At 38.7% G+C, this 23108-nt stretch overlaps 1 protein-coding gene across 3 annotated transcripts in view; it reads left to right on the top strand.

Annotated features, from left to right (window-relative positions):
* Nucleotides 1-23108, top strand: part of ccdc33 (coiled-coil domain containing 33) — a 112669-nt gene that overhangs the window by 40205 nt on the left and 49356 nt on the right. For all 3 annotated transcript variants that reach the window (XR_009308035.1, XM_058994999.1, XM_058994998.1), the window contains exons 6-9: nucleotides 8448-8581; nucleotides 12834-12943; nucleotides 18575-18676; nucleotides 21242-21333. Coding sequence is in view for 2 of the 3 variants with exons in the window: in XM_058994999.1 (XP_058850982.1) it covers nucleotides 8448-8581; nucleotides 12834-12943; nucleotides 18575-18676; nucleotides 21242-21333 (438 nt within the window). In the remaining variant the exon portion in view is untranslated. The remainder of the gene's footprint in view (nucleotides 1-8447; nucleotides 8582-12833; nucleotides 12944-18574; nucleotides 18677-21241; nucleotides 21334-23108) is intronic.

The raw sequence follows: 23108 nt of genomic DNA, 5'->3' as shown, positions 1-23108 counted from the left end.
CTCCTAGATTTAACCTTGTTGTTTTAATGTGTTGATTTGTTCCTATTCTGAATACCAAGCAGTCTGCAGCTTTTGTAGCGTTTGATGTTTGGCGAGACGTTATTCATTACTGGCCTAATTTACATTCTGAATGATTATTATGAGCTTCTGGGTTTCAAATGGAATTTGATCCATGTTCTTCTGCCATGAACATTTTTTCACTCATCAAACATGTAAATCAATCATGACAGATCTTGTACAAATTTAAAAAATGGATAAAGCGGAATGTTATCTTTAGTCATTTTGATAAATTAATTTTTTCAGAACATTAGTCATGGTGTTGTACTTATTAAAGGCTCAACTAGTAAAAACATGGCTGCTTTATACATTTCAAGCCTAAGCCTAAAGAAAACTGTCACCACAGTCAATTACAGTATCTAGAAGTTAACGACTGCTGCATTGGGTGTTACTGCTTAATAAATGTTTCCTATGACAATAGTTTCTTTCAAACCTTCCCCTTTAAGACTTATAGAGCAAAAGGAAGTTCACAAAAGGTGAGATTTAACGAAATGATGTTGTTAACTAGAACTACTTTAGTAAGAGTCTGGGTTATAAGATGTTCTGTTCTCCAGTTCAAGTTGAGTCAGCTGGAGAGACTGTGGCAGCCTGTCAACCTCTCCTTCCCATATGCACTCAGTCGGGAGCAGCGAGCGGAGGATGTAAATTTAATGAATCTCTTCCCGGCACTGCTCCGCTCCTCCGAGTGCTCATTTCTCTCAATGTTAATGCAGGTTGACATTCCTTAGCTTGTTAAAAGAAGCAGTATCATTTGTGACTGCAAACATTGCAGGAAATAAAAGACAGGCTTTTTTTAAAAAAAAAACAAACTGCATTATCGCATCTTAAAATACTGACTATTTACTACATCTTTTATCAGTAGTAACTCATAAAGACAACTTCTAAGAAATTTTCGATAGACCCACAATACAGGTTATGGCTGCTGTCTTAAGATACCCTGTGAAGACTGCTTTTGAAGTTTGAAGCCTGTACTGTTTTGTATGTTTTTGCTTGTTGTTTCTTTTCTCAACGATGGTGACAACATTTCTTATGAGAAAAGCTTATTCAGAAGACGCAATAAGGTCTATTTAAGAAGCTATTCCATGAATAAAAGCTTTATCTTTGTAATTATCAATAGTGACTTTGAGATGTAGTATTAATGTGTATCAGTAGTAATCATGTAATTGTACCCTGATTTTTTGTAGGATTCATTTCACTATATTTGTATTATTATATGTGGGTAAATAAATCCCACCTAGAGTGGACACCCCAGCAGGATCTATGTACAGTTAAAGGGTGGCGCTATTTATTTCCACTGTTTAGATCATTAAAATAACTCCTTGGTGGTTTCCAGATCATAAAGACCAGGTGTTTTCAGATACTGCCTTCATATTCTTTGCACATCATTATTCTATGATTCTCTAATCTAGGTCAAATTCGAACCCGGCTATCATGACTTTACAAAGCTGCCACACTGTCAGACTCATGTGACTATTTGAGGTAGTGACTTCGGAGTTATAAACACTATATGCTGAATGTGTCAGTGACTTTGACATTGGCCAGTGTGGCTACCATATTTAGTGCATGTTTTAAGGTTTCTGTATTTTGAGATCATGAGGTCTCTTCCATTGATCTAACCCTGTGGTTCTCAAAGTGGAGACCTACAGCTGTCTACCAAGTGTTTTCTCATTTGGTACACAGCTGTGTTCTGTGATTCTCTCCGTCTCACTTTGATCATTGCTGATGTCTTATTGAAACTGAATAGAACCACCACAACAAAACAGCTGAAAACAAAATTCAACTATGTCTGATCTGTGGATCCTGCACTTCAGTAGAGTTTAAAACTTTGAAAGTAAAAAAAGTTAAAGCATAAATCTCAGACAATTATTGGAGCATACAGTGCCTTGCGAAAGTATTCGGCCCCCTTGAACTTTGCGACCTTTTGCCACATTTCAGGCTTCAAACATAAAGATATGAAACTGTAATTTTTTGTGAAGAATCAACAACAAGTGGGATACAATCATGAAGTGGAACAAAATTTATTGGATATTTAAAACTTTTTTAACAAATAAAAAACTGAAAAATTGGGCGTGCAAAATTATTCAGCCCCTTTACTTTCAGTGCAGCAAACTCTCTCCAGAAGTTCAGTGAGGATCTCTGAATGATCCAATGTTGACCTAAATGACTAATGATGATAAATAGAATCCACCTGTGTGTAATCAAGTCTCCGTATAAATGCACCTGCACTGTGATAGTCTCAGAGGTCCGTTTAAAGCACAGAGAGCATCATGAAGAACAAGGAACACACCAGGCAGGTCCGAGATACTGTTGTGGAGAAGTTTAAAGCCGGATTTGGATACAAAAAGATTTCCCAAGCTTTAAACATCCCAAGGAGCACTGTGCAAGCGATAATATTGAAATGGAAGGAGTATCAGACCACTGCAAATCTACCAAGACCTGGCCATCCCTCTAAACTTTCAGCTCATACAAGGAGAAGACTGATCAGAGATGCAGCCAAGAGGCCCATGATCACTCTGGATGAACTGCAGAGATCTACAGCTGAGGTGGGAGACTCTGTCCATAGGACAACAATCAGTCGTATACTGCACAAATCTGGCCTTTATGGAAGAGTGGCAAAAAGAAAGCCATTTCTTAAAGATATCCATAAAAAGTGTTGTTTACAGTTTGCCACAAGCCACCTGGGAGACACACCAAACATGTGGAAGAAGGTGCTCTGGTCAGATGAAACCAAAATCGAACTTTTTGGCAACAATGCAAAACGTTATGTTTGGCGTAAAAGCAACACAGCTCATCACCCTGAACACACCATCCCCACTGTCAAACATGGTGGTGGCAGCATCATGGTTTGGGCCTGCTTTTCTTCAGCAGGGACAGGGAAGATGGTTAAAATTGATGGGAAGATGGATGGAGCCAAATACAGGACCATTCTGGAAGAAAACCTGATGGAGTCTGCAAAAGACCTGAGACTGGGACGGAGATTTGTCTTCCAACAAGACAATGATCCAAAACATAAAGCAAAATCTACAATGGAATGGTTCACAAATAAACATATCCAGGTGTTAGAATGGCCAAGTCAAAGTCCAGACCTGAATCCAATCGAGAATCTGTGGAAAGAACTAAAAACTGCTGTTCACAAATGCTCTCCATCCAACCTCACTGAGCTCGAGCTATTTTGCAAGGAGGAATGGGCAAAAATTTCAGTCTCTCGATGTGCAAAACTGATAGAGACATACCCCAAGCGACTTACAGCTGTAATCGCAGCAAAAGGTGGCGCTACAAAGTATTAACTTAAGGGGGCTGAATAATTTTGCACGCCCAATTTTTCTGTTTTTTATTTGTTAAAAAAGTTTGAAATATCCAATAAATTTCGTTCCACTTCATGATTGTGTCCCACTTGTTGTTGATTCTTCACAAAAAATTACAGTTTCATATCTTTATGTTTGAAGCCTGAAATGTGGCAAAAGGTTGCAAAGTTCAAGGGGGCCGAATACTTTCGCAAGGCACTGTATGTACCTACCTTTTTAATGAACAGCTTCAAAAGACTGCATTCTAGTTTCTTTGGAGAACTGGAGCATGTGAAGGTTCAGGAATAAACAAGGCTGCCGGTTTCGATAAAGCACATATTGCTGTGACTTTGTAAAACATCTTAATGAGACAGTATGTCCCCTGCTCAAAAATATTGCTTCCAAATATTGCCATCTCCAGGGATAAAGCAGGCTTTTACTTTTAGTAGTTTCCTGTTTCTATTGAATAATGGCTGTACTGTAATAATGAATGCTGGCAACTGTGTGGATGGTATCAGACTTTGTTACCAACACATTATTTAAGATAGCTGATATTTCCCACTCTAGCACTTTTGGCTCTTCCACATCCTACAGTTTAGCCAGGAACAGTAGCAGATGTGGCTCAATGTGAGACAGTGTTATTGCTAATTTTAATAAACCAGATTCAGTGTTTGTGCACAAAGGGAATTGCATTGGCACAAGTTTGCTTTTAAAGCTACAAGTAAACTGTCAGGTTACATTTAGAATATGTTAAACCCCAGGGATACAAGAGCAGGAGACTTGCCCCATGCTGTTACCGTAGCTTGCTTGCTTTCTTGCTTATTAACTGCATCAATTTTAGCTTCCCTCCCAGCTTGTTATACTTTCATTGACTCTTCTTTTCACTCGGTATCCATGTTGTGAATTTGTGACAGTTTAGTAACAGCTTATTTAGTCTTATTCATTCGATGGGCTTGACAGCACTTTGTATGCTAAAGGGTTAAATACTGTAAGCATTAGATTAGAGGGTGTTCTCGTCTGGCAGTTAACTGTCACAAGAAGGTACATTGGCAGTTCAGTTATGGTTTGAATACAAGAGGAAAGAAAATCAGTGCAGAATAGAGAGCGAATGCCTATTTATTTGAAGGGTTAATTGTGAATGAGAAATACAATCACATATCTTTGTTACGACGATCACTAAAAGGATAAAGGCTGGAATGCGCTGTACCTTTTTTCCATTTGCTCTGAATTGAAAGGGATTTGAAATCAGTGGACTGTGGACTGGCAGAAATCAGTCTTTCCAGTTTGTTTTAGGACAGAGCTGAAAAACAACACCAGTAACAGGTGCCAGAGTGGCTCGACTGGTAAAGGCATGACTGCATGGTGTGCAGGGTGAGTCATACAGTCAGCAGAGTGAAGGTTCACGTCCTGGCTGTGCAAAGTTGCTAATCTTAGCCGGGGATCCCTCACCGCGCTCCAGCAGACCCTACTGGCCAGGCCCTCAGTGTAGAGCTCCTGGGTGTAAAGAGGCATTTGGCTTGGTAGTGTTTGGTGGTGGGATCAGAGCTATTGGGGGCATTGCTGCAGTGAGGAGCATTCTAAATTGGGGGCCAAAACTGGGGTAAAATAATTGGCCACACTAAATGTAATGTATACATATCATTTGGAAATACCACATACAGTAGAACACATGTTCCACTAGCATCCAAGACGGGCAGAGCGTTACAGGGGGATAGGTTAATATCTACACACTGGTGTACCAGATGTACTTGAAGGATAGACATGAACCTAAGAGCTGTATGTGAAGACAGAAAATGCTTCAAGATGAAGCTAAACAACATGAATGCATTAGTTGAGATAACCCTGCTGTTTCATACCAAGATGATCTTTAATGTATACCACTGAAGCACTGCACAGGGAAATGTTTTGAATGTACGATTTTACAAACCCTGAAGCAATTGGGTCAAAACAGGACACAGCTGACTTCAGACGGATGTAAACAAGTCTTGTAATTCATTTTCCGAATCTGCCAGTGTAGGAATGAAAGGGCTCCCGCAAACAGGACTGTGCGCCACATCGATTCCAGCTGATTAGCAGAAGTGACGCTCATTATATTAGCTGGCCTGCTTGAAACTGTTCCTGTGACAGCATTTGGGAGGGGATAGGCTCTTCTGTAGCCCACTGATCCTACAACAGAGCCCACGCATTCAACGAGGCAGATTAAGCGTGCCGGGTCTCCCAAGGGCTTGCAAGGAGGGATGGCTCCAAGCGGGCTCTGTTAAGAAGGCTTAGGCTTCTGAAGAAAGAAGGCTGTGTTTGTTTTATAAATTGAGTAGAGGGATTGGGGAGGCATTCGTGTGATTTAAACAGGGATTACGAAACGGATTCCCTTTTTATGTAAAGGTTTAGTTTAAAAAGTGCAACATTTGGCTGCTTCGTTTTAGGCAGAAAACATTTTACATTATTATCCTACACAATGAAAGACAGGTCTATATATGGGAATTTTGCCTACAATTGACAGCCAAAAATGAAATATTTACTGTGGAACTACCATAGGGTATATTTGCTATTGTCGCCTTTTTTTTCCATGTGTATCAAGCCCTATGCAGGTCCACTTGTGAAATGTAGCTAATTTTAAAGTCATTCTTACTTTGCATATTTTTCTTTATGTGCGCACCCTTGGAACAAATTCTTCATTATGTTATTTAGCATTATGAGATGTGATAAATATTAAAAGATTATGTTGTTTAAAGATTAAAAATGACAAGGAGGAGACTATACAAGACCTCCAAGTTCTGGTGTTTTTAGTTATGTATTTTTTTTTTTTTTAATATGTAAAATCTATTATAAAAACACTTCACCCTGAAGTATGTAAAAACAATAAAATGTATGTATGCAATATTGTATTTATTTATTTGATATCTGTATGGAATACTACACATGCATAACCTCACTCTTACAGATGGACAGTAAAACTAATAGAAAACAATTTAAGACAAAGTAGACAATGTTATGGCTTCATAAATGTACTGAATATGGGCTGAATTTAAATCATTTTTAGCTGAGAAAAAAACATTAAATTAAAATGTTTTACATTATTATCCTACCCATATGCACGCTTTGAGATGCAAGATATTATTATATATTTTTTAAATGCATGCCCATGTTTGTAAACTACTGTTCATTAAATGCTATTTCAAATTATACATATATATCATATATATATATATATATATATATATATATATATATATATATATATATATATATATATACAGTGCCTTGCGAAAGTATTCGGCCCCCTTGAACTTTGCGACCTTTTGCCACATTTCAGGCTTCAAACATAAAGATATGAAACTGTAATTTTTTGTGAAGAATCAACAACAAGTGGGACACAATCATGAAGTGGAACGAAATTTATTGGATATTTCAAACTTTTTTAACAAATAAAAAACTGAAAAATTGGGCGTGCAAAATTATTCAGCCCCCTTAAGTTAATACTTTGTAGCGCCACCTTTTGCTGCGATTACAGCTGTAAGTCGCTTGGGGTATGCCACTATCAGTTTTGCACATCGAGAGACTGAAATTTTTGCCCATTCCTCCTTGCAAAACAGCTCGAGCTCAGTGAGGTTGGATGGAGAGCATTTGTGAACAGCAGTTTTCAGTTCTTTCCACAGATTCTCGATTGGATTCAGGTCTGGACTTTGACTTGGCCATTCTAACACCTGGATATGTTTATTTGTGAACCATTCCATTGTAGATTTTGCTTTATGTTTTGGATCATTGTCTTGTTGGAAGACAAATCTCTGTCCCAGTCTCAGGTCTTTTGCAGACTCCATCAGGTTTTCTTCCAGAATGGTCCTGTATTTGGCTCCATCCATCTTCCCATCAATTTTAACCATCTTCCCTGTCCCTGCTGAAGAAAAGCAGGCCCAAACCATGATGCTGCCACCACCATGTTTGACAGTGGGGATGGTGTGTTCAGGGTGATGAGCTGTGTTGCTTTTACGCCAAACATAACGTTTTGCATTGTTGCCAAAAAGTTCGATTTTGGTTTCATCTGACCAGAGCACCTTCTTCCACATGTTTGGTGTGTCTCCCAGGTGGCTTGTGGCAAACTGTAAACGACACTTTTTATGGATATCTTTAAGAAATGGCTTTCTTCTTGCCACTCTTCCATAAAGGCCAGATTTGTGCAGTATACGACTGATTGTTGTCCTATGGACAGAGTCTCCCACCTCAGCTGTAGATCTCTGCAGTTCATCCAGAGTGATCATGGGCCTCTTGGCTGCATCTCTGATCAGTCTTCTCCTTGTATGAGCTGAAAGTTTAGAGGGACGGCCAGGTCTTGGTAGATTTGCAGTGGTCTGATACTCCTTCCATTTCAATATTATCGCTTGCACAGTGCTCCTTGGGATGTTTAAAGCTTGGGAAATCTTTTTGTATCCAAATCCGGCTTTAAACTTCTCCACAACAGTATCTCGGACCTGCCTGGTGTGTTCCTTGTTCTTCATGATGCTCTCTGCGCTTTAAACGGACCTCTGAGACTATCACAGTGCAGGTGCATTTATACGGAGACTTGATTACACACAGGTGGATTCTATTTATCATCATTAGTCATTTAGGTCAACATTGGATCATTCAGAGATCCTCACTGAACTTCTGGAGAGAGTTTGCTGCACTGAAAGTAAAGGGGCTGAATAATTTTGCACGCCCAATTTTTCAGTTTTTTATTTGTTAAAAAAGTTTGAAATATCCAATAAATTTCGTTCCACTTCATGATTGTGTCCCATCTGTTGTTGATTCTTCACAAAAAATTACAGTTTCATATCTTTATGTTTGAAGCCTGAAATGTGGCAAAAGGTCGCAAAGTTCAAGGGGGCCGAATACTTTCGCAAGGCACTGTATATATATATATATATTTAATTATTCACCATAAGACGCAGCATCAAACTATCCATGTTACCTTTATCCAATGCATGCCCATGCTCTGTTTATTGCATTAATTTGTATATTCCTAAAAGCATTTTTTCAGTTCACAATAGTTTTCCCCCATACTTCACTTTGATGCCGTCTCGCCACACAATTTGAACAATCCTTCTGAATAAAGCTTTTGAATCCATGCAGCAAGAGTGGCACGGATGAGAAGCAGAAGCAGAGTGCTCAGGGAGTGACCCACGCCACCATGCAGCCCACGCACTCCCCATCGTGGGAGGAGAAGGTGACGGTGGAGGTGGCTCAAGAGGACGTCAAGGATGAAGGTGAGCTCTCTGATACCATGAGTGGGACTCGATCCAGAGGAGGGGCAAGGGTGATTTATCCAGGCTGTTCATTACACCAAACGTATTGCCAAAAAAGATGTGTGCCCTTATGCATTAACAGGCATATTTACCTCAAAAGTTAGATTTGTATTTATTATACTGTATGTTGAATTTTGTACCCCTAGAACAAGACTTGTATATGTAATGCACAGTAATATTTTAATAATATTTCACTCACGGCACAAATAAATGTGGATTTTAATTCAATGTTATAACACTGGGCTGGAAGCATACATTTCTTGGTGCACAGCACAGACGATCTCCGGTTCCAATTGAGCATTGCTGTAATGAGGTGTAATAATTGTAGCTCACACAATAATTCCATAAATCTTAGCTGCCTTGCACTTAAAATCACCATATACTTAAGGTATCAGATTTTTAGTTTTTTTTTAAAAAACAATTCATTTCTACTACATGAGGTTAAGGTAATCTCAGATTGCAAGCCTTGCTTAGGGCCGTGATGCACTTCCTTGGTAATTTCACCTTTCAACGCCTGCTTTCCTGTCCATTAACCAACCATCATCTTCCACTATTGACTTGGATACTTTACAGCCAGTAGCATGCTTTGACCCCACTTCTGGGGTCAAATGACTTTAAAGTGAAACAGTCACAGACTTTCTCAAAGTAAAGCAAGAAGACTTCTGAAGTGTTAGAATTGTTTTAAAAATCAAAATACATGTTTTCTCTAACATGTGGTTCTTTCAAAACTGCACATTTGAGACCAGTGAACAAACGTGCACAGCTGGTATGATTTAGGGAATTGTTTTGTTGTCTTCAGCCACTTACAATTGGTGGGGACAAAAAGAAAGTCTCCACTTACTGAGGAGCTGAAACTGATCATTTGAGACCTATGGCAGTAATAAATGTCCCCCAAACCTGTGCATAAAGCCATGGTAAAGTCATCTAGCGGTGATGAATACAAAGTATGTCAGATTTTACCGAAGATACACCGTATTTATGAATTATCTGTACTGTACTTTTGAAGCCGTGGTTATTCCATCTTTAATCAATGTACTGTACAAAGCCACCAACACCACCCCAAGTTAAAACTGGCAGCATGTCTTTGATAAAAGGTGTTATTTGTGAGCTGACGCTGTGAAGCAGTCATCCAAGAAGAAGGGCTATTGCCTGGGCTGGGATTTTATCTGAAACCGATTGAAATGATCTTGAGAGATGCTTCTTTCCTGAAGCGTATCGTCGCTGGCGTATTGATTGTGTATCATCTGAAACATAATCTGAGCCTGGGACAGGGCAATCGACTCATCTCCTGGCTTGGGAGGCTCTGGATAGAGTGACAGACTCTAATAGGTCCAGAAATGAAAACATCTTAAATCTCCCAGTCTTGTTCAAACTAAAGGCATCTTCAATTACAGTAGACTTTGTGATGCGGTTGTAATTTGAACCTTTTTTTTATTTTTTTATTTCCCATGTGAAGGCCAAGTTTCTGTTAAATTTAGTGCTCACAAAAGTGGCACTGGCTTCAGTCAAACATGTTGTCGGCAGCGAGTACACCATGATTCGCTCATTAAAGCCTCATTAGAGGTGTTGTTCAATAAAAATGACCTGTTTTACTGTGTCAGCCTATAATATAAACCACACACAGGACAGTGTCTCGTCTCTGTACAGTTGGCACACAGCTGTATTCTATGATTCTCTCAATTAAGTTCTATTGCAGTAAACCAGATTTGTTTCACTGTTACATTACATCATTTTAACCTCATATATACAGATCATTTTACAGATGTGTTTTACTTCATGGTTATAAACTATTTGGTCAGAGATGATGTTGACCTTATGTTATGCCTGGGGATTATGAAGAACACATTTTTTTATTTTTTTTTATTTTAACAAGCTCCTGCAGTTGCTTCCCAATGTAATCACTGTAGTTCATTTACAGCCATGCATACATTTTAGTTACCAATATAAATAAAAAAAAAAAAAAAGAATATAACTTATGGAAGTAGGCGCTTGCAGGACTAGTACGATAAAAAGACACAATACATTCAGAAAGTTAAAACATACATTAATACGTTAAGAACTGTACACCTAAAAGTCCCAAAATGATAAGGTGCTTTTCTGTAGTAATGCATTAAAATCCTAGTGATACCAATGAAACAGATTGTATATGGTGAAGATGTGATTTGTTATCCAGATTATTACTGACCCCTGTTTCTATACTTTCTACTGGGTGGGCACCAATAGATATTATTTCCTGCAAGGTTGCCCAACTGTAACATTACATTATCATTCCCTGTGAGATTCCTCCTCGTATGTTTTACACACAGATAAGAAAAGGTGGAGGCGCACAGAGAGCGTTATCTTTCCTGACTGCAAATACATTGGAAGCCTTTAACAACTAATCTAAAACTAAACTATAACTTTAGAAAAACAATAATAGAATTGGTAACAACAACAACAAAGTCTCAGCAGCTAGATAATTGACTGCAGTGACAGTTTCATTTAACGAAAGACAAGGTTAGTTATTTACAGATAATGACCACTGCTAAAGATATTAATGATATTGTAAAGCACACACACGCTTTTGTGTATGAAGATGTTTTTTAAATATGTTTGTAATATTTTGAACGGGGTTGCTTAAGCTACTTGAAATGTATGTCATCGTTTTAAAGCCAGTTAAAAGATTCTGCTTTTAGAGGGCATCTACCAGTTTGATAATGACCTCTCTACTCAGAACCTGATTGGCTGAGATGATTATTGAGGTTAATAATAATAATAAAGGAAAGACTAATTACATCAACATGTTTTTTGTAGGGTTGGGACTAAAAGGAAACAAGTGGTTAAACCAAGGTCATTTTAAACGGTGGTGACTGAGCCAGCTTTGTTCTCTGTCGCGTAGAATAATGAATAATAACAGAAAGCATCTTCTCTTTTCTTCTTCTTCTCTGCAACAAAAAGAAGAGCAAGCGATCTCTCTGAAATTGCTTTCCCTGCTCCACGAGTCTGCTGCCCTGAAAATCCTTTCTATTGATAATAATTGCAGTGCGTGGAGCTGATTATTTTAGCAGCGTGATTTCAGGCTGTTAAGTGACAAAATAATTACACATGGGGCTTAATAGCATCTCCCAAAGAACAGGCGGAATGATTGCTTGGATGTGATCAGCATGCTGATGGGGGGCTGGAGATTCAAAACAGCATTTTGAAGAGAGCTGATTATGTCTTTGTTTGGTTTGGTGACGTAAACTCGTTCTGAGCGCCTTTATTTACAGGGTTGGGAAAGTGACCTTATTGGAGGACAGAGAAGTCTAGGATAGACAGGCATGCCATGGTGGGATTCTACTCCTTGAAACATTTAAAATCATTCCAGTAGAACTTACCTAATATGTATTGCCACCAATTCATAGATCTCACAGTTTTCATTATAAAAAACGCACACATTATGGTAAATGTGTGTGTACAGTATTTGATTTTTATATTCTGTGCTGGAGGGACTATTTTCTTTGGTAGCTACAGTAAGTCAAGACCACTAAACTCCTTCCATGACATAAGCTGTATGCAAACTCCAGAGGTGAAAGGCCATCACATTAACCCTCTGCGCCACCCTATTCACATTATAGTATTGTTCCACTCACTTCCGTATTGAGTCACCTCTTCACCTGAAGGCGCTCCGCTTTACTAGTCAAAATTGTGTCAGCAGGTGCCATTTTTTTAGTTTACTTGCTAGCAAGGTTATTTTGTAAAGTGTATTGCAAAATGTGAAACAAACCGTTGTTTTGAAGGGGAGCTTCTTTGACAAATCCACAGTTAATTGTCAAATCCAGCCATATAATTAATCAGCTAGAAAGATGTGAGGGAAGTGTTGCTGGCCTGATATAGGCTGTAGCTTTATCCTAGGGAATTCCAGATGGCTTATATGTACTGTAGCAGAAGCCAGCCCAATGCATGGTAAAATTATCAAATGAAAACTGCGGTTATGTTCGCAGTTACAGATCTGCAGTGTAACCTTCTCCATTGTACATCAACTGTGAGAAACATTAGGGGGCTATGAGTTTACATTCAAGAGGATTCAAGTGGTATTAGACAAATGTTCCTTTTATATTTTATTTATTTACAATATTAATGATGCTGCAAAATTCTTGGAGCCACCCCAGACTCACTCAGTTGATGCATTTAATGAGTTAAAATGGGGGTGCCCACCACATGTCTTTCCTTATTTTTTCCCTAAACCCTCCAGTGGTGATCCTGAATGTAGCAGACAGCCGAACCAAAGAGCTACTGGCCAGTTACCGGTTCCCAATCCACTACCTGCAGCCCTTCCACCATTATCACATGGAGCTTGTGCAGGTCAGTACTGTTTCATGACCCCTTTACATTGTACTGGAGATCCTTCTGTGTGTATGTCACACTTTATATTATTTCATATATCTGGAAAACCGTGCATCCAGTTGTTATGAAACTTGGTGTTGACATTATCTGATGTGTCTGTCTGTCCATACATTTGTCCAATCTGTATCTCTAGCTAGATTTAAAATGTTCACACTTCCTTCCTTCCTTCCTTCCTTCCTTCCTTCCTTTTGTTCAATTTGAATCTTATTTTTAAAGCCCAGATAAACACAGTATTTGGGCCATCTACAAAGAGCCTGAACAGGTCTAAAAATAAAGAAAGAAAGGGGAATAAATATATGCTGAATAACAGAAGCCCAATGCATAATTCAAACTAAAATTGGTGGATATTTAAATGTTGTTCTGTAGTAGCCAGCACAGATACAGCATTTCTTGGTGATGCTGTTGGCTACTCAGAGACTGCCTGGGGACAGACCAGGCAATGCTATTGGTTTGGAAGTGAGACAACAGCATCAGCTGTTGTGGGGAATTAAAACATGACTGGACATTCTTAATTGGGGAGAAAAAAAACAAGGGTCTATATATATCACCATTATCTACGCAGTCTTTTGTAAATGACGTTGTACAGTATGTGATACCCAGTACCACTCGATAGTGCTTTTTCCTAAGTCTTTATGAAGAAAGACACAATCTCAAATTGTAGTTTACTAAACCTGTCTGTGATTTAGTAAAGCACATTATCCCTACGCTTGAGCACAGCGGGAGACTGAGGAGCTACAACTCTGTTGGGGCTGCAGAAGTGGAAAGTATATGTAGCCACAGGCTGAATTAATCAAAGAGCATTTTCAATGTGGAGGGCAAGTCATGCATAACCAATGCTTTTTGCTATCCCTTAGGTAAAAGTAGCATTCATTGAGTATACTGCAAGGCCAAGTGCCAAATGATGTTATTTAAGTGGTGTTTGCATAAGCGTGTACATGCTCATACTTTCTTCATAAAGTATTGATATTGGGTTTATATTAGTATCCTACAGCATGGGTACTGACCCATGGCTATGTAATCTGAGTTTATTAAAATGAAAATATAAAAAATAAATAAAAAAGATTGTTGGAGTTTTTTAACAGGAACAATGTCTATTTTTCTTATGTCTACGAGTGTTTAAAACATTCTAATCAATTTAGAAGTGTGTTTAGGTACGGTAGGTAATGAGCTTCAGGAAAGTTGTATTGAGCTGCAGTAACATGTGATCAACAGGCTTGCATAGTAAACATAACATCAGATTCATCACAATATTAAGCTTTAAAGAAAACCATATTTTAACTAGAAGAGTGTTTACCTAACACAAATCCCACCAATGGGCACTCTCAAATCATTCTGTTTGTGGGGTGTTTCAGGGAAAAGATGTTTCTGTTTCATTCCCCTATATTGTGTGACGTATAGAAATTGTAGGCGCCGTGCAAACTTTGAGACACCCTGACAAGAACCAGTGTTCTGCTGATCCCACCTCAGGACACGATAGAATTTTTTTGTTTTTTACAGAATACAAAATCATTTCCTAGTTATACCTAAAACAGAATAGTTTCTAAATAGTAATAATAATAAAACTGTTCATTTTCATGTTTAAACCGCTGTTTACAGGTCCTCAGTTCACAGGGTTTGTAAATCGTTTACAGCTACAGATTTTTACTATAAAAATGTTTTTGTTCCCTCGCCATGAAGCTGTATACAACAGTTCAGATCACCAACTAAGTATTCAGAAGTCATAATGGTTCAAATGCTTTCATACAAACATGTGTAAACAGAGTTGCAGTAACACACATAGTAAACAGTTAGTTGCTGGACTTCCACTCCCCCTGACACTAATCTATGTTGAAGCTTTTTCCCCCACAGGTGAGGTGTATAAGATTGTATACTCTTAGCAGCTGGTCTGTATGACACGGACAACAAAATCTGGATTATTAATAGTCTGGTAAGCACTGCAGTTAAACATAGTCTTGTATTTTTACTTACCCTGCAGTGAAGCCATAGTTACCCAGTTATGGGTACTGTGCATATTCTGAGCTGTCCTTGTTTCCGCAGGGGAGGCAATGGTCACGCACACAGCAGACTGGCAGGGGAAATGTAGCCTGCAATATTTGTTTTGACAGCTACGATCAGGACAAATAAGAAACTGATTAAGTCTGATCCCGGGGCTCTGTTCATTTTCTTGAAACATTTCACAAGAATAAAAACACTGCTTTGAGGCAAGCCATTTTTTTTTTTATTTTTTTTATTTTTTAATTTAGTAGTCGCTGATTGGCTTTACACTGTTTTTCTCCCAATTTGAAATATCCAGTTGTATTTTAGGCTCAGCTCACTGCTACCACCCCTGCGCTGACTCAGGAGTGGCGAAGATGAACTCATGCTGTCCTCCGAAATGTGTGCCGTCAGCCGACTGCTTCTTTTCACTCTGCAGGCCCGCCATGCAGCCAACCCAGAGCTACAGCGTCGGAGGACAATGCAGCTCTGGGCAGCTTACAGAGGCAGAGGTGTTTCCTTGTGGTGGGTGATATACAGTATAAACCACCTATGATTTGCGTGCAAAAGAAGAGTTGTGTACTGTAACTCATGGTCTTACTGTACACTACCTTTGACCACATTGGTTATTTAGTGTCAATTCCCTCAATGTTCGTGGGCGTTCCTAACAGTTTTATCAGCTGTCATCTTTTAATGAAGTCTGAGACGCTCGTGTTGAGCATGTTTACCTGAAATCAAGCAGGGCAATGGCAAAGAGCAGGCAGTATCTCCATGTAGTCTTGACTACTACAGCAAAGTGCTTACATTAGGGTTCTTTCTCTCGTCGTCAGTGCTAGATTAACAAAGCTTAAGGAAGTTGTTGTAGTTTCACTAATTTCCCAGATCATCTCTGTTGCTGCTTTCAGAATTTGATTTGAGAAAATGTCTGCCTTTGTTACTTGAACAGTATTTTGCACTTTCTGTTCCCACAGTTGCATAATATTGATATACAGTAACTGGCTTCAAATGAACAAATAAGTATTTGAATCCACAGGGAGTACTAATACTTTACCCTATAAATATGTATATACACGTTGTACGTTTGCAAGAGACAACCTCATTATATTTTTTTCATGGGACTGCCTAGGTGGATTCTGTGTTTCTTAGGCAATATTGGAATGGTGCACAATAGCAGAAGGTTCTAAATGTTAGCATTCCAGGGGGATCTACAGGTATGAAGCAACACTGACTGTATAAACACCAGTCAGCGCATCCCCCCCCCCCCCGTGTTCTGCTTCCTCATTGCTGCACTCCCGTTGTTCCTGTGCTTCAGGGTTCTTCTTCAGACTGCTCTACCAAGGCTGAACGAGACCCAGCCTGCAGTTAAAGACTGCTGGGGATGAATTATTCATTGTCTCCTGGACCCTCCTTCATGCTGCTTTCCCAGTGCTTGTGAACATGAGGGCTCTGGTGCTGAACAGGTTTAACCGTTTCTTTTCACCTTCTTTATCTGGTGATAGATTTCATGAAAGGTGATGTATCCACACATTCCTCTGTGTTGCCTGCCTGCCTGCCTGCCTTTCCACCCTTCAGTTCTTACTCATTTTGTCATGACATTTTATGGAGAACTCATCACCTCCGAAGATTTAAAGTGGCTTGGGTTCAGAACTAACTGGTAGTCAATACTGTTCTTAACAGCTTTAATGGCCCATAATTAATAATACATAGTCCATAATGCTATGTGTACTGTAGATATGGAATGTGTACAAAGAAACATACTGACATATTAATTTCCAGTAGCAAATATATAATCAATACCAGAATATCTGAATGTCTCAATTATTTGGAGCTGTGGACAGTAATTTTTCAGGGACATTATCTGCCTCAAATGAGTTTCTTATACAATTCACACAAGCTTCAAAATGCCTTTCCCATTACTTATTGAATGGTAGTTATTTTTATAATGTAGCTTTTATTTACCATAAATAATTTCAAAAATGGGAATAAAGTTTTGGGGGAAAAAACCTTATACACTCAAGTAATACATTATTTAACTGTACTGTATTATGTAAAAGAGTTTTCCTGTTTTTATTTGAAAATAAGTAATTTATAATGGAATTCATCTTTAAATAGTTCATTTGTTTTTGACATAGTGTACATTTGAATACCGGCACTAGGAAACTAAGCATGATGAAGCACATCCAGGTGAAAGAAAGCATAAAGGCACCTCAATAAGAGCACAGGGTGCATGACAGATTCTCAAAGCAGGCTCTTCTTCAAAGCCGTAGTAGCTTGCACACTCCCTGCTGCATGTTTTGATGGATGTGCCATGGGATTATAAAGCTGTGTGCTGCTCTCCTCAATCCTCGTTGTTTATGCCCCCAGTAAATATTGATTTGCTTCTTGTTATTTTTATAGAGGGCACTCTGGAGAGTGGTCAGCCATAACCACCGCTCATTGTTCCTCCTGGTTAGGGCTGTAATGAAGGCCTGTGCCGGAGATAGTATAGCAGCCAGTGATGATTGTTTCTGTCCCTGTGATTGATGTCCAGTTTAGGTTTTAATCAAACAATTGGTGATGTAATTGTACAATAACTTGAACACATACTAGAAAATGGGACCATCTATTTACAGTTGTGATATAATTGTGTGACCCCAAAATTAAAACAAAAAACCAATTTGTTTATAGATCTTCTTAATATGAACATGAATGTGCAGAAGATATTTTTGTGTGCTCACTGCATTGCACATCAACAGAATGAAACGTAACACAACAGATTACAAACACATTTTGGTATTTACAATATAACAATATGTTTATTAAGCTAACTCTTTTGTCTTTTGTGCCTTTGATTAATTAAATAAGCACTGGAATGTGTTTAGCATCAGTTCCATGAGATGTATATTTTTTATTCTTAAGAATTTGTTTTCTTGATATTTCACTGGTTATAATGGAATGAGCTTTTGCTGACAGGTACCTTAATATGAAAAGCGTATACATACATTTGAGCCAGAAAGACTTATTCAATAGTCATAAATAATTAAAGAAACTAAATTCAATAACAAACGACAAACAGTCTTCAAAGTTATGCGATATTCAGCACAAAAAAATCCATCATAATTTCATTTTACTTTCTAATTCACTTACCTTTATGTTCAACTACTGTATAGGGCCAGAACATGCCCCAAACAATTATAGATCACAAGAAATGAATTGTTTTGCAGTTATAAATGTTGGATAAACTTCAAAATACAATGAATAACCTACTGGTACTGTACACGTAGTTAGACTGTAACCATTTACTACTATTTACTACATGTACAGAACCCAATCCTGTGACTGTGAGGATGGGACTCAATACATGAACAACTGGTACTTTATTTAACAAGGATTTTCCTGATCATATAAATTGCAGATGGATGTGTAGTATGATATCTTGCTGATGAGTATTTGTATGGTGTCCTTGTTTTTTTCCCATAATGTTGCTCAACATACTGCTAGTTATTTATTTGAATACATCAGTTAAAATCACACAGTAAAGTTATGTAGGCACTAATCAAATATATACAGCTTACCTTTGCCAACATTATCTCAATGGTTGACCTAAATCAGCATGACGTCCCTGTTGCGTTTCAGGCCCATAAGAGAGTGCCCGCGGGGGTGCGGCTGTACGCCACGGTGGTGCGGAAAGGCAGTGCCATCCCTCGGCAGCCCGGATTCTCCTTCACTGGATTTGAGGTATGATGTACAAGGTAGGGGTGGCCAAGCGTGAGGGCTTCAATCAGAGGAATACACAGAGATGCTTTATGACCTACATCTTGAATGAAGTGTAAAGAGAATTTATAAAATGGGTGGAAAAAGAGTACAACTAATGGTTCGGATCTCATTCAAACAGTAAACTCCCAATCAAAATAATAAAGCAGCATTTTATAAGAGCAGTAACACTTTGGTCTGTTATTGCTAATGCCAAGGTTGCTTCCGGCTAATATAGTGGTATTGTAATGTTCACTGCATGGTGTTTTTGCTCATTTAAACTTTGAATTGTAGTTGTATTATTCTGCTTTGCTTAGTTAAGTCATATTGTTGAAGTAAACTTACCCCGAAAATGTAATTAACTTCCGATTTTAGTATATTCAGGATCATTTTTGAAATGCAGTTTTCAACAACAATAAACAAAGCAACATAATGAAGTTCACTACATCATGAGAACGAATGATGCCATTTTTGTGCAGCTTTACAAGACATTGAGGTGTTAGTCTGATAGGATCCACCAGAGTGAAACACTGTCAGAGTTTCGTTTTCAGCTTAACAAGGCCAGGATTCAATTGGTTTATTATAACCACTTCATTTATAAATTGCAGTTGAAGTACGACACTAGGTTAAAGAAAGGTCTCAGTTTTGTTTGCCTGGTCTCCCAGGAAGTCTGTTACTGCTTTGCTTCCTTGGACATTTCACCCAGCAGTGTCCTCTGGGTCTAATCATCTTACTGGCTGAAAGCAAGTAAGTCAGGAGGGGAAGCAGGTGAAATGACCCAGGAAGTGCAAGACAGTCTGAAAGCATGGCATGCAAACAGAGATTTCTTTACCCTAGTGTAGTACCAGATATCATGTTTGCAAATGAAAAACTTTCAAAACTGCATATTTGCGACCTATATAAGGAATGGATGTGCATGGCAGAGAAACATTATGGAACCATTTTGTAAGCTACAGTTACTTTAAGGAAATACATTTAGTACAGGGAAATTGAAAATACAGTAGTAAATTACTTCTGTAAATCTCATTGGGCACCTTTACTTGGTCTTTTAGGAATTACATTTCATGCTCCAACATTTATAATAATATGTATAAGTAACTAATAAGATTTTAAATACTGCAGGCCTGGCAGTAAAATGAATCTATAATATCATATTTTCTTTTCTGTGCAGCTGTCACTCTTTGCATTCATAAACTCTTGTCACAATAAATGAATTAATTGCCCGTGACAGGAAGAGATTACAGGTTGTAGCTGCTGCCTGTGTAGCTCACCTCAGCAGTATGTCAGTACGCTACTAGCTAGCAGCTATTTTTAGGACGTTCTGCAAATAAAATTAAGATTAAGAACACACTAAAGGCAAAAGTGAGGGAGAACAAATGTAATTATCTGTAGCCACATACTTTCTAACTATCGGTTTGTCACTATTGAAGCTGTCACCTCAGCTGTGATAACACTGTTCGTGAATCCTTTGCTTTCCAGGGTAACCTCGTGTTAAAAGTGGGGATTTGTATGTGCTGATCCTGTCTGTCTACACAGTGAACACAATGACTGCCCCGATTTTGCACCGGTTTCCATTTATATCGTGCACTCCTAGCCTCCTGTAGATGTTTCTGATTGCGTTTGGTTATAGTCCGAAAACCCAAGCTTTTTATACAAATGGGATTTTGAGACACCCTGGTTTACCCTGGTTTGCCATGTTTATTATTCTTTACCATATCTTGTTATTCTTTACAATGCTTACCTGTGCTTTACCATGCTTTTACTATGATGTATTACACTTTGCTTTGCTTTTACTATGGGAAACATTTATAAGGGTAATATCACTCCTGTTAATGTCACCCTCCACCTACTGCCAACACATTGAATTGTATCAGCCAGAAGATAATTTGAGTCAAGGGGGATTCGCACCTGATAATTTTGGTCACTTTGGTTATTGTCACTGGTTTATATCAGTCACATTTATCAGTCTTGCAACTGATTTCCACCCTACATAGGAAATAAAAACAGAAGATTGGAAACTGTATATGTAGAGTAAGTAAGACATTTTATGAATGTCTAAATATGATCAGTGCACTACCAGGACTATATTTTGAGTTCCACAACAGACATCTGTAATGTCAGAACTGGTTTGGTTGTAACAAATAGCCCAATAAAAATGACTCTACCCAGGTTTCCTATGCCTTAATCCAATCCCATACAGATCAATGATTTTCATTACCGCTTGTTAAAAACCAGTCTCTTCCTCTTTGTGTCCACTTCCTCCCCCCAAAAAATCTAATTTGTTTTCATTCCCCCTGTCCCTTTCCCTTCACTGCTTCAGGTTACCCCCTCTATGCGATAATGGCTAATGAAATCACCCCACTTACATTTTTTTCCTGTTTAACAGTGAATTATTTGTATTGATCTCCTTAATGCTGGGAGGTATTGAATAGCAGATTAGTTTTAATGCATGTGATGCTGCCCTATTTCCCGCTGCTTGGAGTGCCAGGTTTGGTGGGTTGAATGAGGTTCATTTTCCTGCTGTTAACCAAAGTTCTGTTGCGGTTTCAGGTGCTGCTGCAGGCTCTGGAAAAGCCATTGCTGGAACCGGTTGGTCCTCTGTTATCAGTGGCTCGAATTGTGCCTGATTATGAGTCATACAAGTAAGTGCTTTTGGAGTACAACAAATTATATTGAAAATTATCTCAGAGATATAGCCAAACTTGGATCCTGCTTGACCTTGACTAATACTGACAGATTGTTTCATACTTTTGTCTTGTTCAGAACTCTGCAGCTTGTATTTTAACACAGGGCTGGACAGCACATTACCCCACCCTGAAATCACTTCATTGGTATCCGGTGTGATGCAGGGTTGTTTTTAAGGTTTTATTCCTGACCTACAAGGCCCTTCATGGTCTTGCTCCTGCTTATATTGCAGAGATGCTCATTCCATATGTCCCTGTCGTGGCCTGCGGTCAAAAGGTCTTGGATTATCAGTGCACCACAGAATTAGACTATCCAGGGAGTGCGTACCTTCTCAAACTGTGCACCTAAGCTCTGGAACTCAGTCCCAAAAGATATTGGGGACTCGGTCTGGGATTTCTGTTCAATCCTTCAAAACTAACTTGAAGACGTATTTACAGTTTGGCCTTTGCAACTGCCAAGGCCTGTATCTCAGTGTATCTCAGTGTCTCACACAAAAAGCGCTTTGTAAGTCTATGTTTGTTATTGTGGCACCACCAAAAAGCATTCAGACAGTTACCCAAGGATTACATTTGAATTTTGACGTTGTTCTCCTTCCAGTGACTTATTACCAAATAACAAAACAAACAACTAAAGATGACGGTTGGTGTTGGGCATTTCATGCAGTGGTAGCATTAAATAGCTGCACACAGTTATCTTAGTTATTGTTATTTGGGACTTTTATAAAGAAACTGTTATTTAAAAATTCATTCCAGGGTCATTTTTTATATTTTTGTATATGTAGTTTATACAGGTATATTTCTAGATTCAAATATAAAAAACACATTTTCTGCAATAAAGATTATACACTCCATGTTCTTACCTATTATTAGCACTAGCACTATCATCACTGGTCTATATTTTATACTTCAGTTTGGAATATGTATGTTAACAACTGCTTCAAAGGCCTTTGTGATGGATTGCTGTAACATCATTAGTCATTAAAACAAATCTCTCATATATTCCCTGAAATATATGAGAGACAGTCTTTGACAGTTCACATCTCTTTGCAGACTTGTGCATAATCAGTTGACAGTGCTATGGTGGTTATTTCCTGCACTGTATCTGGCCTATCAAAAAGGGATAGATGTGGAAAATGATAAATGGTAAATGGTTCTTCTGAAAACGTAACTATTCTTTGGCACTATTAATCTGACAGCATCTGAGTGGTATATCCTAAAGATGTGCGCCCTGGCTGTCAGTGTTAGCAATGCACAAGTGAGCACTGTGTGAGATTTATACACGCTAGGTCCCTGACATCAATTAAAAAGGATAATGGAAGGTTACCCTTTTAATTTGTCAACTGGCTTTTAATTAAAAGCTAAAAATAACTTTTCAAAGCTTTTATCGAGGGTGAGAGAGATGGCTCAGTGCACGGTATATCAATGTCGTGTGGTGAGTTTGGACAAAACTGAACATCAGCTGGGTTCCCTACATTAAGTCAAGGTGACAAGGATTAAACGGGTGACCTGATTGCATATCTTACCAGTCACCAAAGGCAAGAGGCAAGGGACGGTCAGAAGTGGTGTGGAGCTTGCTGGTTCGAATCCTGGTTGCGCTGAGTTGCCAGTTTTGGTTGGGGGGCCCACAGGGAGTGATGCATTGGCATTTGTGCTCCCACAGGCAAGGGAGGGAAAATTGCCAGTTTGCCTCACCACGTCACAGCTCCTTCCACTAGTCAAGCAGAGCATCATGT

Source organism: Acipenser ruthenus, chromosome 21 (assembly GCF_902713425.1).
Source record: "Acipenser ruthenus chromosome 21, fAciRut3.2 maternal haplotype, whole genome shotgun sequence".
NCBI classification, from domain to species: Eukaryota; Metazoa; Chordata; class Actinopteri; order Acipenseriformes; family Acipenseridae; genus Acipenser; species Acipenser ruthenus.
This window is presented reverse-complemented; position numbering and strand designations above follow the sequence as displayed.